Below are 17,832 nucleotides of genomic sequence, written 5' to 3' on the forward strand. Positions count from 1 at the left end.
CCCGCACTGCAACGAACAAGCTTTTGACCAACCCCAGACTTCCCAGCCAATACGAATCGAGAGAATTGGTTCGATTACTGCCGACTTTCCCGTGTTCAGTGGGTGCTTTTACGGTAGGATTCTAGTCTGGACCCTTGCGAATTTGACCTATCCCATTCTCTCATCACGCCAGTACTACAGTTCCATCGAGATTTCCCCCATGCCGCAATAAGATCATCATGTTCTTTGAGCTGTATACTGCAGTTCAAAAGTCCGTGGGTCTTGGCCCAAAGAACCCTGCTTCCAACATGCATCGTCCCCTCGTCACTTTTTCCCACATGCTTGTCTTGTTGATTCTCGTCCTCGGCTTTTGACCTTCTGCATTTCTTCAAGTTGCATACGGCACTGCAAATGAGTGTCCTACCTAGACTACTTTGCATCAATCATACATCTTCAACTTCATCCATCAATTACTTCATTCAAGTGCTGAGCGTGTCAGACTGCCAGTGACTGCTCACAATGTCTCCTCGAACAAGTGGTTTACTTGACAGCGATGACTGGGATGAAGTCAAATCCGACTCCTCCTCTTCAGAATGGTCCCTCAGCAAAACATATTCCTCATACTGGAAACCAGCTCAGACAGGCAGCAAGATAAAACAAGCCTTCAGCAGCGTTCAAAACTTTATACGCGCAAGATCAAAACCTCCATTGGAAAACCTTCGCCCAACGGCCTATTTGGACGGCCTTCGTGGTTTTGCAGCTCTCTTGGTGTATGTCCACCATCACCAGTTATGGGCACACGGCATCATTGATCAAGATGGCCTTTTTGAGAACGCCTTTGGATATGGAGGAAAATACTACTTTGCCACATTCCCTGGTATACGGCACTTCTTTGCAGGCGGCCATTATGCCGTGTCAACCTTTTTCGTCATCTCAGGCTATGTGCTATCTCTCAAGCCGATGAGTCTGATCCAAGCGGGAGAGTACATCCAACTAGGCGATGTTCTTGCCTCATCCTTCTTCCGTCGTTGGATCCGCTTGTTTCTCCCCCTCATCCTCACTATGATCATCTACATCACGTATCTACACATATTTGGCGTGTGGGTTCGTATCATGACCAAGCAGAAGTGCTGGTATGATGAGATGTGGGTGTTTTACTACGAGTTCAAGAACTTCAGTTTCGTCTTCAAAGAAGGTGGTGAGCCATGGTTGTCGTATAACAAACACTTGTGGTCTATACCTATTGAGTTCAAAGGCTCAGTCGTTGTCTTCACAGCGCAGATGGCATTCTCGCGATGTTCGAAAAACGCTCGTCTGTGGTGTGAGCTTGGGCTCATCTTTTACTTCATGTACATCTCTGACGGATCTTTCTACGCCATGTTCATGTCCGGTATGCTTCTATGCGACTTGGACCTTCTTGCAAACAAGGGCGATCTTCCTCGGTGGATGGCACGTCTTGGACCAATCAAAGAGTTCATTTTTTACCATTTATTGGTCTTCAGCCTCTTTTTGGGCGGCGTGCCTTCGGAGAACCGAAATCTGGAGCAACTCGCCAAGAACAGAGGCTTTTACTACCTTTCGTGGTTTAAGCCGCAAGCTGTTTTTGACTACAAATGGTTCTATCTATTCTACGCTGCTGTCTTTCTGGTGGCTTCCATCCCTCGAATCTTCTGGCTCAAAAGCTTCTTCGAGACGAGATTCTGCCAATACCTCGGCCATATATCCTTCGCCTTATATCTCGTTCATGGTCCCGTTCTCTGGGTTGTTGGAGAGAGATTATACATGGCAGCAGGATGGCAAAACGACGACATGATGAAGAATATTCCTCACTGGGCGAACAAACTGCCCTTGTCAACTTCTGGGCCAAAAGGATTCGAGATGGCTTTTCTGGTGCCTCAGTTGATTCTCGTTCCTTTGACATTTGGACTAGCTCATGTGATTACTCGGTTTATTGACACGCCCAGTGTCAAGTTTGCAGCTTGGTTCTATAGGAAGGCTTTGGGTGATCCAATTAGCAAGCAGGCGAGAGCTTAATACGGATAGTATAATGATGTTGATGCAGAACAATTCAAGCTTAATTTTGGTAACATTTGTGCCTTGGCCTTGCATTCCCGTGTCTGGCTCCTCAGCTGCTTACTTACAGCTGAACGGGATCGATCTTGACATCTTGATTTACATCTCTAATCTCAGAATCATGTCACATGTTCTGAGTCCAGATTCAGCTGCAACTATACAACGTTACTCTCACTCGTATTCGTCCGCATCTTCCAAAGTCCCAACCTCTTGCCTACGCCGCAAAAAGCTACTCTACCCCAATTAAGATCTGCAACCCTCCCAAAGTTGCCCCTGTTCAGGAACATGCGCCGTTGACCAACATTAACTAGCGGCAAACCCCGCAGGACTAACTAAACCTGACCAGACGAGAAAAAGCCTCGGCATGCATATGATTCTTGTGTCGACGTCGAATTGAATGTCACAATTTCAACCTGCCAAGGCAGCTTTCATTCATTTGGAGGGATTGTTTAGCTGAAATCTTAATGGATCAAAGACTAGTGGAATAATGCCAGTAATTGGTTCGGTCAATTGATCAGTGACGTTTCCCCCGCGATTACAGCTTACCATTAACTCCACATGAATTGATCCCATCTCAGCTTCAACTCCTCCTCGGCTAAAGGATGCTCTCTCAATCTTGCGCCCCCTGCTCGTTGTTCGGAGTGTGGCTCAAATAGGGAATAGTCGATTATCATACGCAGATAGCAATATGGTCCAAAGCATCTAACAGACTTCGTTCAGTGGCACCTCGACCTCGTCATACTTGGTTCCGATATTCTCTTGTTTCTGCATGCGTTGCATCTGCAGGTTCCCATTTCCAAGATGCTCATCCGAGACTCGCGAAAACTGGTTCTCTTTGTCGTTCCAGTCTTTCTTCTCATTATCTTTGCTCTGAAACTCTATCTTGACCCCGTCGGGTTTCCATCTCAGGTTCAAGAATGGGTTCCTTCACAGCTCAAGAAGTCTTCCAAAGACAAACAAGAACCTCTAGATATTGAGGAGTCGGCACCTACGTCAAGTCCCCAGCCAACACCGGAGACCCAGCCAGACAACAACCAGTTTGCAGAAGGCATCATCCCGAAGGATATAAGCCTAACACACAATGAAATCTTCTCGCTTTCTACAAAAGACAAGAAGTTCTTTGAGATACAATTCGGAGACTTTACAGCTCTCAATCCGAATATCATTCCCCACCCAACCCTCGACAATACATGGATCGTCGTGGCCCAATGGCTACAAGAAGGCGGCAACACACTGTGGTTCGCGGAGCTTGTCTGCGACGCTGCGTTCAAAGATGATGCCCTTACCTGTCTCCACACGCCGGTAACTCTTCCAGTCACTTCAACGGTGGGAGGAAATAATTGCAATGGAGAGATGGCGTATCTTCATATGAGTTTGGGTCCTCATGATGCACGCGTCTTCTACGGTCCTGAGAAGCCCTACACAACATACGGATCGACCTCGTTCTTTACTTGTATTGGTCAGTTTGTGCAAGACCTCCGCACGTTGGTCAACTGGCGAGGCGACATGTCCAATCTGAGCGAGTTCAGACTCGGCACTGAGCTTCAGCGACCCGCGCCATGGAGTACGATGGAGAAGAACTTTTTCCTGTTCTGGGATACCAGCGGCAACATGTACACCCACTATGACATTACTCCCAAAAGAGTGTTTTCTCAAATTAGCCCTGATGGCTCAGCTGGTCCTGATCTGGCACCTGCTGCGATAGGCGATGAGCAGTGTCTCGCCAAGTATTTGCCCAAACTCACCTCTGATCTTGAATCCATCCATCAAGCGACCAACTCTCTTTTGCTCACCATGTGTCGTCGTGACGAGCCCATGTGTGTTCCCAACGACGAAAACACTTTTGTCATGGTGATCTTCCAGCACAAGTCATACTTCAACTACCACAGCGTCTACGAGCCCTATGTCATGCTTTTCAAACAACGGGCTCCTTTTGAAATTCACGCAATATCCCAGAAACCGATCTGGATTCATGGCAGAAAGCAATATCCTGAGAAATCGACCTCGGATATGTTTTATGTTACATCGATGAGCTGGAAGAGTAGAGAACAGAAATACCATGGATTCATTGGTGATGAAATGTTTCTTGGTTTTGGGGTCGAGGATGTGAAGACAGGTGGTATAGTTATCCGGGCTGAGGATTTGGTCAAAGATATGGGACTGTGCTTTGAAGGCTAGATAGATGTAGATTGTAGCGGCTACATAATTCCTGTAGATGCCGTCTAATGATAATGAGTTCTAAGAACATATATTGCACTTATTGCTTTGAAAGTATATTGTGTAGTTGTATATCGAAAAAGAAGAAGAAAGAAGAACGCAAAGGCACACATTTGACCACCGACGAAATACAAGATTATCGTTTGATTATAACCAACAACAGATGTCGATTTTGGTAGGCTTGTCACTGGACTGCAGTATGATCGACAATGTGGAATCCGTTGAAAAGCTTATCCTGAACGTACAACACCTTTCCTTACACTGTTCCAATTCATTGTTTCCCACCCTGACAAGATTAAATATTAAATAGGCCCGAGCAAATGGTTATCTGAGGCGTGGGTACGCCGAGAGGACATTCTGACCTCCAGTATGGAGAAACAGAACATTATCGCCATTCAATTCTCCCTTGTCGATGATATCAAGCAATCCTGTGAACGCCTTACCCGTATACACAGGATCAGTCAATATTCCCTCCATCCTGGCCAGCTTCTTCATCGCATCGGCCGTTGACTCATTAAGCTTCCCATATCCTTCCCCTAAGTAAGCAGTATGGACTTCAAAGTCATCTGCAGTGATATCATCCAAAGGAACTCCTATCTTTGATGCGGTGGTCCTGGCTATCTGGAGCACTAGATCCTTGACATCCTGCTCCGTCTCACGCAAGACTGAAATCCCGATGAGCCGTTTCTTGGAACCTGGCATTTTCTCCTTTTGTGCAAGCTTGAGTCCTGCAAGTATACCTCCGAGCGTTGAGCAGGATCCGGCAACGAGGGTGATTGCATCAAAGGTTACATCGAGTTTCTTTTCCTGTTCTAGAAGATCAAATACCCATCGAGCATAGCCTAGGCCTCCGAGAGGATGAGAACTAGCACCGGGAGGAATGAAATATGGCTTTCTCTCGCGGCTTTTGAGAGTTTCCATGACAGTAGATTCAGAAGTGTCTGCGGGAAAGGTTTCGGCACCGAGGATGCCGTTGGCTTGGATGTTACCGAGATATCTATACTCCTTGTCATCGGAGGCCACTCGATCTTCAGGATAGAGAGCAACCTTTTGAAACAGTCAATCCAAGTTCATCATGACGGGATAACTTAAACCTACTTGAAAGCCAAGTCGAGCTGCAGCAGCCGAAGTCTGACACATATGATTCGACTGGATGCCGCCTGTAGTGACAATAGTGTCTGCTCCTTGGGCCAGAGCATCTGCCAGCACATACTCAAGCTTACGGACTTTATTTCCAGAGAATGCAAGACCAGAATTTCGGTCTTCTCGAGCTATCCATAGCTTAACCTTGCTGTTGAAAGATTCTGTGATACGCGATAGTGGTTCGATGTCTGTAGGACGATCGAATGTCAGTTGTACACGATCGATCTCCCTGAAAGGTGATGGAAGGTTGACCATGGCGACGATGCCAACAGCACAGGTAGTTCAGTTTCAAAAAGTGTAATTTGAAATGTGCAACCTTGAGCGATTCGGGTTCAAAGGGTACTGAGATAAGAATTATAACACATCGCTTGCCAAAACGCCAACAAAAATATTTTCCCTAAGTAACAACCACGAAGGGCGTGAGGTTGACATTTCTGTATTATTAAGCACAAAGGGTCAGCTGCAGCAACCTGGGAAAGAGCATCATGGGTTCTTGAGGTACAATGACGTAATGTAAGTAAGCGGTTCTTAATGCACCTTCGCGAAAAGAAAGAGCAGTCTTTGACATTGTGAACAGTACAATGGAAAAGAGCAAATTGTATAGAAGATTAGATCCACCGATTGGAAAGACAAAAAAACTCCAAACATCCACTATTAACGCTTAAAGCCAATTCCTTCAACCTTAACCGTCGTCTTGTTTGTCTACGCATGCGCTATGAAAAAGCACAGGTCCTCTTTTCGGATAAGCTTAAATGTCAATCTTTTAGTCAACGCCTGCTCGCTGTCAAATACCCTTTTCGGTAACCCATAGAGAACGTTTCGATGGATGTCTTCCACATTCACCATCGGCTTCCAGCCAATAAGAGCATTACTTACTACGCTAATGTTTGGTTCACCGATTAAGCTTAGACCCACGTGGATCAATTTCGAGCTTGATGACTGTTTAGCACGACATTCACTCGGAAATTAAGACTTCGAACCGGGATATCAAGACTTAAATTCGGAACATGGGATTGCGGACACAGAGGGTAAAGAGTAACAGCGGAGGAATGGGATTTTCGGGCTCCGCAGCTGCCAAGACTTCCGCTCTTGTTTGCATCTGTCTGCGTCGGTTCTTCAAGCCGAGCCCCATTTCCCAGGAAGCGAAGTACAGGACGGCAAGAATTGCTTCACTCGGTTTAGCTGACGGCCGTATGATGGTTCTTGGCATCCCCATATGACTCTGGTCAAATTATGTATTTCCGAGACCTGTGTTGTGTCGGGGACCCAGCACTTTTTATAAAAGGCCAATATGATGTCGATGTCCTCTTGTGCCTTTTTTTTTTTAGCGAGCACTACTGGTGATGATTTGAGCCTCTTGCGGTTTAAGTTTGAGTACGCAGCTTTATAACGAATAGTTGTCTAATTAGAATTTACCCAAAACAGAATTCAACCTTCAACCGTCACGCCAACGCAACGCTTGGCAGCTTCGGGTTCCCTTGCGCCTTGCAGTCTACCATGTCGCCTAAGGAATTACCTCCAAACATGGAGAATCATATCTCTGGGCAGTCCAACAAGCCTTTGCCGCGTCCAGCACATGCTCTTTCCGCGCCGACCGTGATCCAAGAGCTCAGCACGAACCCAGACACTGGATTGACCGCTGCTGAGGCGTCTCGGAGACTTGTCGAGTATGGCGCCAATGACCTTGGCGAGGAAGAGGGCATTAAACCCATCAAGATCTTCATTGCTCAGATTTGCAATTGCATGACCTTGGTAAGATGGAATGGTGTTGTGTATATGGCGTCGACTGACTTCCATAGGTGTTGATCCTTGCTTTGGCCGCCAGTTTCGGCATCAAAGCTTGGATAGAAGGCGGTGCCCTAGGTATTATCATCCTCCTCAATATCGTAATCGGCTTTTTCCAAGATCTTCAAGCGGCTCGAACAGTACACTCTTTAAAATCACTCAGTCAACCTACAGCGAACGTCTTCCGAGATCGACAGACCATCACGATTCAAACCAGCGAGATCGTACCTGGCGATATTATCAACCTCAAGATGGGCGACTCTGTGCCTGCTGACATCAGGCTTCTGGAGGTTTCCAACTTCGAATCCAACGAGGCTTCACTCACGGGAGAATCAGTGCCTGTACGGAAGAACCCAGCGATGGCGTTCGATGACGATACTGGGCCTGGTGATCGACTCAATGTCTGCTACAGTTCCACCACTGTGACAAAAGGTCGTGGAAAGGGCGTTGTATTTGCAACTGGATCACATACCGAGATTGGAGTTATCGCAGCTGCCATCAAAGACACTGGACGGAAGAAGCGAGAGGTCAAGAAAGACGAGAACGGCAGAAGTTCATTTGGCGCTTATGCTACCAAATGGCTTCTGACAACCTCTGATATCATTGGCGAGTTTCTTGGCCTCAACGTTGGAACTCCGCTGCAACGAAAGCTGTCCAAGCTATTCCTTTACGTTTTCGCCTTTGCCGTCTTGTGCGCTATCATCGTCTTGGCAGCCAATAAATTTGACCCCCGAAAGGATGTCATCATCTATGCTGTTGCGACAGCTGTGGGAACCCTCCCGGTTTCCTTAATATTAGTGTTAACTATTACTATGGCTGCCGGAACCAAACAGATGGCGGATCGAAAGGTTGTTGTCAGCAATATGCAGAGTCTGGAGGCTCTTGGTGGAGTGACCAGTAAGTATCAATCCACGAACCTTCTGTGATTGTGACTAACATTGGACTAGATATCTGCTCCGACAAGACCGGTACGCTTACCCAAGGAAAGATGGTTGTCCGAATGGCCTGGGTTCCAGGACAAGGGACGTACTCTGTCGCTTCCACGAATGAACCCTATAACCCTACGCTCGGCGACATCAATTGCACTCCCGTTCAACCCTCCGAACTGCCTGCTCCAGGAGGGGAGTCAAAATCTCACTCAATCGACCCCTTGGAAGAACGTAAAGCCAACAAAGGCCTCCAGCACTATCTAGACATAGCCTCTCTCGCCAATGTGGCTATCGTTGAGAAAGGTAGCAAGGACGGCGGCCCTGAGGAATGGCGAGTGCAGGGTGATCCAACAGAAATTGCTATTCAGGTTTTTGTGACTCGCTTCAACTGGAATCGCATGTCTCTGTTATCTGGTCCTGATCCGCGATGGAAGCAGCTCGCCGAATTCCCATTCGATTCAGATGTCAAGAAGATGTCCGTCATCTTCCAAGATACAGCTACCAATGAGAGACACATCTTCACTAAGGGTGCAGTTGAACGTGTCCTTAGTAGCTGCGTCTCTATGGACGTCTCTGGAGAAATTGTATTACTTGATACCGCAGCTCATGAGTCCATTCTGCAGAATATGGAAGCATTTGCTCGTCTCGGCCTTCGCGTCCTCGCTCTTGCCAGCCGATCACCAGTCACCGACCTACCCGAGGACCTATCTTCCGCGATGAACCGAGCCGATTTCGAGAAAGATCTTGTTTTCCGAGGCCTTATCGGTATCTACGACCCTCCCCGTCCTGAAACCCGTGACAGTGTTCAGAAATGCCAGAAAGCTGGCATTATCGTGCACATGCTCACCGGTGATCATCCTGAAACTGCTCGGGCCATCGCCGCCGATGTGTGTATCATTCCTTCGCCCGAAAGGATGCAGATGATACGTGCCGATGTCGCCCAAGCTATGGTCATGGCAGCTCACGATTTCGACCATCTCTCCGACGCTGAACTTGACGCTTTGCCCGAGCTACCTCGTGTTGTTGCTCGTTGCTCACCTACAACAAAAGTTCGTATGATCGAGGCTTTGCACCGCCGTGGCGCCTATGTTGCCATGACCGGCGATGGCGTCAACGACAGTCCTAGCTTAAAGCGCGCAGACGTTGGTATCGCAATGGGTCTCAATGGGTCAGATGTCGCTAAAGACTCCGCTGATATCATTCTGTCGGACGACAACTTTGCTTCTATTCTCAATGCAGTCGAGGAAGGACGTCGAATCTTTGATAATGTTCAAAAATTCATTCTTCATGTACTCGCAGCCAATGTCGCATTTGTTATCTCTCTTCTTGCTGGGCTGGCATTCAAGGATGAAAGTGGCGTATCTGTCTTTCTTATGACTCCTGTGGAAATTATCTGGATGTTACTTGTCGCTGGAGCCTTTACGGAGACTGGTCTTGGGTTTGAGCAAGCTAGTCCTGATATTCTCCGCCGGCCACCTCAGAGTGTAAGTAGCCCCATGGACCATTTTGATAATCAAGCTAACCAAAGGCGCAGCTCAAATACGGCGTTTTCACTCCCGAATTCCTTGTTGACCTCGGAGCCTACGGTATCATGATGCTAATCAGTATTCTCGGTTCCTCTGTCATCATCCTCTTCGGTTTCAACAATCAAGGTCTCGGCCACGACTGCAACAGCACATACTCCGAATCCTGCGAAACGGTCTTCTCGGCCCGGTCGACAGCTTTCACGGTCATGACCTGGGACTTCCTTCTCTTCGCCTGGCAACTAGTTGACTTTCGCCGTTCCTTCTTCGCAGAAATCTTTGAAGACGGCGGTAGTTTCAAAGCCTGGACAAGACGACTTTGGAAGAACCCTTTCCTGTTCTGGTCTGTCACTCTCAGCTTTGTTCTTATCCCACCTACGTTGTACATTCCCGTGATCAACCGTGTGGTATTCATGCATAGCCCCATTGATTGGGAGTGGGCCGTTGTCTTTATCGCTGTTGGTATTTTCTTTGCTGGGGCCGAGTTATACAAATGGGCGAAGAGGGTTTACTTCCGTCGAACGGTTCCAAAGGAATTCAGGAAGGATATCACTGATGTTGAACAATTTGTTTTTGGGAGATATATGTATGATTCTGGGACTAATAGCGACTCGGGTTGCAATGGTGATCAAAAATGTTAGTTATTCAGGGTAGGGCAACATTCACAGCATCCATAGCGGTGATACTGCTCTTGTTAGCATACCAATGAGCAATGGGACTTCTTCTGTTTTATTAGACTATTTATTATAGATTTAGGAGATACTAGATCGGCAAAGGTAAACTCAATAAATCAACATTTTCAATCCCCTGAACAACTTCATCCCATGCGCTTCTCGTACAAACTGCAGCAATTGACGAGTGTGTGAATTTTGGGCTGGAAACAAGTGTGTATATCTAATCACGAGCCGTTATACACCCGTACATCTGGGACAACAAATTTGGCAAAGAGAAATTACCAACCTGATAATAGAATATTGAAACAGTAGCGAGTCTAAGACCCCAGCTCGTCAATATTTTGCTTTATTTCACTTACGTATTGACATCCATTCATACGCTGGGGTTTGTACTGAAGACAAAGAATATACCGCTACTTAGCTCCTTTGGGTAGGTCATCATTTAGTGTTCCAGATCTTTTTCGCGGTTATGCCTAGACAAGTCTCCGCTTATGCCGAGATTGAGGCCTTGGCACTCAGGCATCAACTCCTCAACCTCAATTCCTCGACATTCCGTAGCCTGGAATTGCGAGTTTCGAAAGTCTACCAAACATCTTACAAACCGAGAGCCAGGATTCCAAGGTCAACAAAAGTATACCCATTTTTGCCAACAAGACTCTGCGCATGATCAACAACTGCTTTTTGACTTGATACACGCTCCCTTGCATAAATCCGAATCGCCTCCGAACCTTGGTTGCCTTAATAAGCACAGGGGAGCAAGGCCTCAATTGAAACTCGCATTCATCTCATATATCCGATGTCATCCTCACCCCCCGACAGCGAGACTATCACTGCTAGTAACGCCCCTCTGGCTAAGAAAGCCTGCCATAGTTGTCGTCGGGCTCGATTACGCTGCGACAAGTCTATTCCTCATTGCACCAAATGCGTTTCTAGGGGGGTTGAGTGCTTAGGCTATGGCCGTCTGTTCCTATGGACCGGCTCAGTTGCCACACGAGGGAAGCTAGCCGGACAAAGCTCCAGTGCTTCCGTGTGTCGTCTGCCGAAGCAAGGTGAAGCAGAAGTCACTGAGATATCTCCCGATATGCAAACGGACTCTCTCGATACACCAACCGTCGAATCCGGTGCATGGGGTTTAGCGTCGCCTCAAGAAAATCAACTCGTCCTTCAAGATAAAACGCAACCATGGTCTCCTCCTTCACCTCCATCACCAACATCGTCAGGCTCACCATGGACATTGGTTGATCCTTTATTTCAAGATATGACGCATTCGCAACGGTGGTATTTGAATTATTGTATGACTTCACTTGAGACGCCAGTCTTTTAGCATGCTAACCCTTAACTCAGTTTCAAATCGAGTCAGCCTGGATCTTGTCGGTGATGAACAAACCAAAAGCAACAGAAATCCATATCTTAACCTTTTACAACTCACAAATGAACATGCCTTCTTACAACAAATCATCATTGCAGTATCTGCGGCTCACATGTGTAATTTGTCAAGACCCTGGCTAGGTCCAGACTCATATACAAGAAAAGAGGCGCCGAAGAAATTGCTTATGGACGCTCTCGTTGCCAAACAAAAAGGATTACAAATGATGCCCGAAGCACTACGCAATATTGACACTATTGGAGCCGATGTGATTCTTGCTACTGTTTTGTTCCTTATCAACTCGGAGCTTATCGAATCGGGTTGGCAAAGTTGGCGGCCTCATCTTGAGGGCGCGAAGAAGCTTTTGAATATGATGGAGCCATATGCTAGTTTCGACACAACATTACGAGACTACATAGTAGCGGATTGCTATGTGTAAGTGGAGAGTATTCGGATTCATGGTAGACTAGTGGCTGACTCTTCCGATCATAGATATTGCACTCTGAGTTTATCCTTCAATCCGTCAACACCAGGCACGCAAGCGGCGTCTTTTTCTCCAAGTCAAGTTAAGTCGACACTCTCCAGGACAAATAACTCATTCTTCTGTTGTCCTCCAGAGGTTCTGGACATTCTTCGGGAGACGGCACAGCTACTACATTCCGAATCACAAGGGCGCGTCTCCGGCCAAGAAGCCCTGGTTGAATTCACCAACCTGTTGGATCGTGCACAACGTCTCGACGTACTCCAGTGGGCAAAGGACAGAGTGCCTGATTCAAATGAAGTAGCTCTCTGGAGCAGTTGCCGTACTGGTTCCGCGCATAGACTGGCAACGTGCCTCTACATCATCCAGTCATCGCCTGCGTTGCGCACCAGGATGCCAGACCAAGTTTGTCAAAGTCTCATCCAGGATCTTTACGAGACGCTCCTACCGTTACCCGACGAGGATCCAAACTTCAAAGCGACAGGATGGCCCACCTTTATTTATGGAACGACGGCAACGACTCCGGAGTCCCGCGCCTGGGTTATGGATCGATTAAAGATGGTAGCAGCAATATGTCCATGGGGATTTCTATACTCTGCGATCGATACATTGCAGATCCTATGGAAGAACCAAACCCAAGACGACGGGTATATGAACTGGGTGCAGAAGCTCAAAGATTTGAATGTGGACTTTTTGATGGTCTAAATTTGGCTGAGATGTGCTGGGTGGGTAACAGAAGAAATGTTCTTAAGGCTTAGGCTACTAAAATAAAGTAGCCTAAATGCTAGTCTAAATTGGCATAAGATGACTAAACTATTTCGTCTCTTATGCTTATGACGGCCAATTCTTCTGACAGCCTGCGGATGGGATCATGGGAAAACAGGACATTTTTGATACCACAGCAATATTTGACGAAGAATACGAAATAAAATCCAAGCTCACGCATCATGTAATTCTGGAATTAAAATTTCTTTCTGAAGATATCAGGATCATGATACTTTCCTTGAATACCCGTCCGTTGGGCTGCGATAACCCTGGCCCTTGACCTGGGGCTGGACGGCTTTGACCATGCGACATTTTACATCCTTCTGTGCGCTAATTAAACGACACAACAATTGCATCATGAACACCTGCAGACAACAATAGAGGAAATACTTTGGATCAAGGGGTTTCTAAAGTTGAATGTGGTAATTCGACGGCGCTGATATTACTGTGATGTACAGCCGTTTGGGCTTATTCCCGGATCATCGATGATTGGGTGACTAAGCTATCAGCTAACCCTGTTTGTTAATGGCGGCGCATCGAAACATTCCTCGCGACACCAACGCGGCGAAACAAGCCTCAATATCTCCCTCTTACCCCCATGTCAAAGCCTATGAGCAACAACGCAACATAACAGAATTCGCCTAATCTAATAGCGGAGAGGCCGTTATCGACTGTCAAAAGTCGCCCCAGGGATCATCAATCGTCCAATGTCCATGCACGCGACCTTATCTCCCACAACGGAAGTGGTGTGCCGTCTTGCACACCTTCACCCGCAAGACCCGTACCATGACATCAACAGCTTAAACCCGTACAAACGTACCACAATTGTAAGACGCTCTGCCTTTTGGGGGATCGCTCCGTTGTCCCCATTGCGGCCCGACAAGGGTTTTGTTCGCGAACCTGGGTGGGGGGCAAGAACATAGGTCAGAAAGATAATATGGAGATCGCGGGCGTAGTTGAGTGATGGTAGTATAAAAGGGAAAAGTCTTCCCCTCCCCCCTCCGCTGCTGCTATTACTCTGATCTACAGACTTATTAACATATTGGACAATGTCTTGCTGACTCTCGATCGATATCCTACAAACCCATACCTATCCTCCCTAACGCGAGTGAATGCGGCTCCGAGGAGCCGTTTGCCCTAGACGATAAATACAAAACTCCACCTATATCCACCACTGCAAATCGACGCGGATGGCCGTTCCGTCTGCTCGCGACCTTGATGAAGTCCTTCCGGGCACACGCCGTCTATTTACAGACGAAAGGGCAAGCGTCGCCTCCAACGATACCGGTGTCGAAAAACACGGCGATGTCATTCTCGTTCCGTCTCCGACAAAGTCTCCCAACGATCCATTGAACTGGAGTCTTGCGCGCAAGATCTGGCACTCGTTTCTGGTGTGTTACATCGTTGCTTTGACTGCTGCTACCTCGAATGTCGCCGGCGCTGCCAGTACTGGTGTAAACGAGAAATATGGCATTAGCTACGATGTGTTCAACACCGGCGCAGGCGTTCTCTTCGTTGCAATTGGATACTGGACACTTCTGAGTTCACCTGCGACCCATCTTTACGGACGCCGCATTCTATACTTGGTAGGGACAGTATGGGGTCTTATTGGCAATATCTGGTTTGGGCATTTGACCAATACGGCGGATACAGTTTGGTCTCAGCTTTTTGTTGGGGCTTCTGAATCCGTCGCTGAGGCAGTTGTGCAGCTTTCTCTGCTAGATATCTGGTTCGAGCACCAGAACGGTACTTCGCTGGGTATGTATACCCTTGCGACAACAGTCGGTACTTATGTTGGACCTCTGATTGGAGGCTATCTGGCTGAGCATGTTGGGTGGCGCTGGATTGGTCACATGGGTGCTATTGCCTCGGGGTTTACCCTGCTTCTTTTCTACTTTGGTCTTGAGGAGACAGCTTTCGAGCGCAGTCGCTATATTGACCTCGAGCGAGTTGAGGAGCGCGGCGTTGTCCGAGGCAATGTTGAAGGCGTCCCTGACCCAATTCCTGTGCACCATGGTGACCAAGTAATTACGAAAGACGCAACAGAGAAGGGCGTCAATCCGCCTATCGACGAGGAAGCAGAGATTGCGCGCGATGCTTCTGCGCGACGCCGCGAAGAGGTTGAGCGCAACAGACTCTCTGATTCGTTCGCGCGCAAGAAGTCATACTGGCAGCGCATTGCCCTCATCACACCGGCGTCCAACTTGCGCGGATTGGGTTTGAAGCAGTATGTCCACCGCCTGTGGCATACTATGCGTATCTTTTCTTTTCCCGCAGTTTGGTACGCTGGTCTGCAGTGGGGAATGCAGAACATCGCGCTGTCATTCTACCTTACTGTCGAGGAGGATTACTGGGTCAGAGAACCTTACAACTATAGCGACTCAGCTGTCGCCAACATGAACATTCCGACTTTGATTGGAAGTGTGATTGGCTGTTTCTACGGTGGATACTGCAGCGACAAGTTCATTCTCTGGATGGCGAAGCGCAATAAGGGTGTCATGGAAGCTGAGTACCGTCTCTACCTCATGGTCCTTTGCGTCATCATCTTTCCCTTGGGTATGTGGTTATTTGGTATCGGATCAGCTCAGCACTGGGACTGGCCCGTTCCTTACGTCGCCCTGGGCTTTATCGGCTTCGGGTACGGCTGCGCAGGTGATCTGAGCATCACTTACCTCGCCGATAGCTACCCGGACATGGTCCTAGAGGGCATGGTAGGCGTGGCTGTTATTAATAACTCCATCGCCACCATTTTCACCTTCGTGTGTAGCTACTGGCTTGATACCGGCTTGCAAAACACCTTTGTTGAGCTTGGTGTTCTGAGCTTTGTCGTTATTTTGACTTCTCTTCCCATGGCCATCTGGGGTAAGGCGTCGCGACGCTGGACTTTAGAGCGATATGCCAACTTTTTGCGCATTCGTGATGGTATGGATATGTAGTTGAGGATAGGTATGATTGCTTGACAAAAACCGCAAGGTCCTCATGAGCAGATTGTCAAACCGACTGGGTGGGGGAGATTGATTGACTCAATCATTCCCCACTGCACAGTCAAGTCTCGGATGTTCCGTGAAGCGGAACATCGTCTTGAAACTTCTCGTAGTTTTACATACCCTGGATAGGTAGATTACCTATTCTTTTTGTATGATCTCCATCAAATACAGTAATTGATGCTTTCGTTATTGAACTAGCTTCCTGTGATACATTCTCCAGCTCCCATCCGACTTCCACTGTCTCCCACAGGTGGGTAACAGAAGCAATGTCCTCAAGGCTTAGGCTACCATAATAAAGTAGCCTAAGAGCTATTCTAAGTTTGTATAAAGTGATTAACTTATTTCGTTCCTCATGTTTCGGCGGCCAATTCTTCTGGCATTGAAGAAATGCGCTACCAAGTCCTTCAGCTTCCTGACGACCCTCCACGCAGCCTCATTATGCACCTTACTCAATTGAAGTAACGTACCTGACAAGACGCCCCCATCAATGACTCTCCCCCTTTCAAGATCCTCTTTTGACGGCTTTGCCTCATTTGACCTCTCAGCTCTGATTGACAAGACCCTGAATCCACTCATCGTCCAAATCCGGAACCCGTGGACCAAGACTTCAAATAGCCTCCCTCTAATTTCCACAATTTCACAACGCCTCTAACCAAAGCTGTCATGCGCTGTAACAAACATTGCCCGATCTTGTACCTGGACTGTTATACTATTGCCTTATCGGATCTGTTCTTTGACTTTTGGGATCTAGATCGTGCTGGTAACAGCTGGTGCCCCTTTGACGGTTGGGTCTGTGGCGTTTAGATTGGCTAACCGTTGCGCTATTCGAGAAAAGCATGCAAGGCTGAGAAAAAGAGGCGACAGACTCTTGGCTTGAGCTTAAACATACCAGACCGTTAGAATTGAGTATGGGTCTAGATGGGATATTATTCAGGGGATGTGGTTTTGTAGAGCGGAGCTGAACTTCGGCTGGACATGGATTATCTATAAAGAACTGTTGGAGTTCCTGTTCAGCAGAGCAACCTGGCATCCGTGAGCATTCCTCCAAGCCCAACTCCTCTCTTTGCACAACTCAAGCAATACCTTCATCATGAAGTTCACTCTCATCACCGCTCTCATCGCCCCAGTCCTGGCAATCAACATCCCCAGAGAACTCCAAGAACGAACCGGTCAATGCGGTGATAATTGTGCTCGCGCCGTTGTCCCTGGTCACCGCGGCCCAGCAGTCGTTGCCTCTTACAAGGCTGAGTGTGAAGCTTACCTCAAAGTGACCACCACTCCTGAGGCTAGGTAAGTAACTAGTACTCCAGCCGCTGTGGGCATTCATGCTAACTGTCCTAGCACTGTCTATGTGACCAAGTCCATTCCTACTTATGCAAGCGCCTGCTCCGGAGAGCCGAGGTATCTTACTGCTTGTTCTTGTGCGGGAGCTTCAGCTGTCACTGTTGAGGCGGCCAGACCTACTATTACGAAGATTGTTTATGTCTAGGTACTCTACCGTAGTAGTCTCGGAGCTAAAATGGAATCACCTGAGCCAAATCTTGCCAAATATACTCTTCTTCTTCGCTAGCGATAATGAGATTTGGGAATTTTCTTGACAAAGTTACACGTTTGGGGCATCATGGCGCCGAGGCTTACAGAAACAGGCAGATAATAGAAGGATTATCCTCCAAGACGTAGGGCCGCCATAACAAATTAACCTAGGTGCTAGTCTAAACTCGTCGATGGTGGCCAAACCATTTCGTCTCTTATGCTTACGGAGGTCAATCCTTCTGATACCCTGCGGATAAGGGAGTCGGTGATGCTACTATGTAGGATCGGAGGTCAGGGATACATCTTGCTATGTAAGGATAAGCTACCATTAAACATAGAAAAATAACATAGGAAACATAATCATTTGTCGTCAATAT

At 47.6% G+C, this 17,832-nt stretch overlaps 7 protein-coding genes across 7 annotated transcripts; 6 read left to right on the plus strand and 1 right to left on the minus strand.

The window, feature by feature from the left end:
* The first annotated feature begins 154 nt into the window (after positions 1–154).
* B0J16DRAFT_334964 (acyltransferase family-domain-containing protein) lies at positions 155–2,054 on the plus strand. Its single transcript, XM_046127021.1, has one exon. The coding sequence runs from the start codon at positions 499–501 to the stop codon at positions 2,011–2,013; it is 1,515 nt and encodes a 504-aa protein (XP_045987235.1). The 5' UTR covers positions 155–498; the 3' UTR covers positions 2,014–2,054.
* Positions 2,055–2,853: 799 nt separating this feature from the next.
* B0J16DRAFT_369451 (uncharacterized protein) lies at positions 2,854–4,288 on the plus strand (the record flags this gene model as incomplete). Its single annotated transcript, XM_046130274.1, has 1 exon — positions 2,854–4,288. The coding sequence occupies one exon, from the start codon at positions 2,854–2,856 to the stop codon at positions 4,228–4,230; it is 1,377 nt and encodes a 458-aa protein (XP_045987236.1). The 3' UTR covers positions 4,231–4,288.
* Positions 4,289–4,520: 232 nt separating this feature from the next.
* Positions 4,521–5,809, minus strand: B0J16DRAFT_75933 (tryptophan synthase beta subunit-like PLP-dependent enzyme). Its single transcript, XM_046134444.1, has 2 exons — positions 5,368–5,809; positions 4,521–5,316 (listed from the first exon to the last, which is right to left on the minus strand). Exons 1-2 carry the CDS (start codon positions 5,665–5,667, stop codon positions 4,594–4,596), a joined length of 1,023 nt encoding a protein of 340 aa, XP_045987237.1. The 5' UTR covers positions 5,668–5,809; the 3' UTR covers positions 4,521–4,593.
* A 1,100-nt stretch (positions 5,810–6,909) lies between these two features.
* Positions 6,910–10,290, plus strand: B0J16DRAFT_395306 (uncharacterized protein; the record flags this gene model as incomplete). Its single annotated transcript, XM_046132185.1, has 4 exons — positions 6,910–7,164; positions 7,212–8,094; positions 8,145–9,610; positions 9,661–10,290. 4 exons carry the CDS (start codon positions 6,910–6,912, stop codon positions 10,288–10,290), a joined length of 3,234 nt encoding a protein of 1,077 aa, XP_045987238.1.
* A 619-nt stretch (positions 10,291–10,909) lies between these two features.
* On the plus strand, positions 10,910–13,129 carry B0J16DRAFT_369453 (fungal-specific transcription factor domain-containing protein). The gene is made up of 3 exons (XM_046130275.1): positions 10,910–11,615; positions 11,668–12,124; positions 12,182–13,129. The coding sequence occupies exons 1-3, from the start codon at positions 11,120–11,122 to the stop codon at positions 12,873–12,875; spliced, it is 1,647 nt and encodes a 548-aa protein (XP_045987239.1). The 5' UTR covers positions 10,910–11,119; the 3' UTR covers positions 12,876–13,129.
* Positions 13,130–14,125: 996 nt separating this feature from the next.
* Positions 14,126–16,120, plus strand: B0J16DRAFT_395307 (major facilitator superfamily domain-containing protein; the record flags this gene model as incomplete). Its single annotated transcript, XM_046132186.1, has 2 exons — positions 14,126–14,693; positions 14,748–16,120. The coding sequence occupies 2 exons, from the start codon at positions 14,126–14,128 to the stop codon at positions 15,869–15,871; spliced, it is 1,692 nt and encodes a 563-aa protein (XP_045987240.1). The 3' UTR covers positions 15,872–16,120.
* Positions 16,121–17,012: 892 nt separating this feature from the next.
* Positions 17,013–17,411, plus strand: B0J16DRAFT_381215 (uncharacterized protein; the record flags this gene model as incomplete). Its single annotated transcript, XM_046131136.1, has 2 exons — positions 17,013–17,212; positions 17,264–17,411. 2 exons carry the CDS (start codon positions 17,013–17,015, stop codon positions 17,409–17,411), a joined length of 348 nt encoding a protein of 115 aa, XP_045987241.1.
* Between the last annotated feature and the right edge of the window lie 421 nt (positions 17,412–17,832).

Source organism: Fusarium flagelliforme (genome assembly GCF_020744385.1).
Source record: "Fusarium flagelliforme strain FIESC 12 MPI-CAGE-AA-0113 chromosome Unknown B0J16scaffold_2, whole genome shotgun sequence".
NCBI classification, from domain to species: Eukaryota; Fungi; Ascomycota; class Sordariomycetes; order Hypocreales; family Nectriaceae; genus Fusarium; species Fusarium flagelliforme.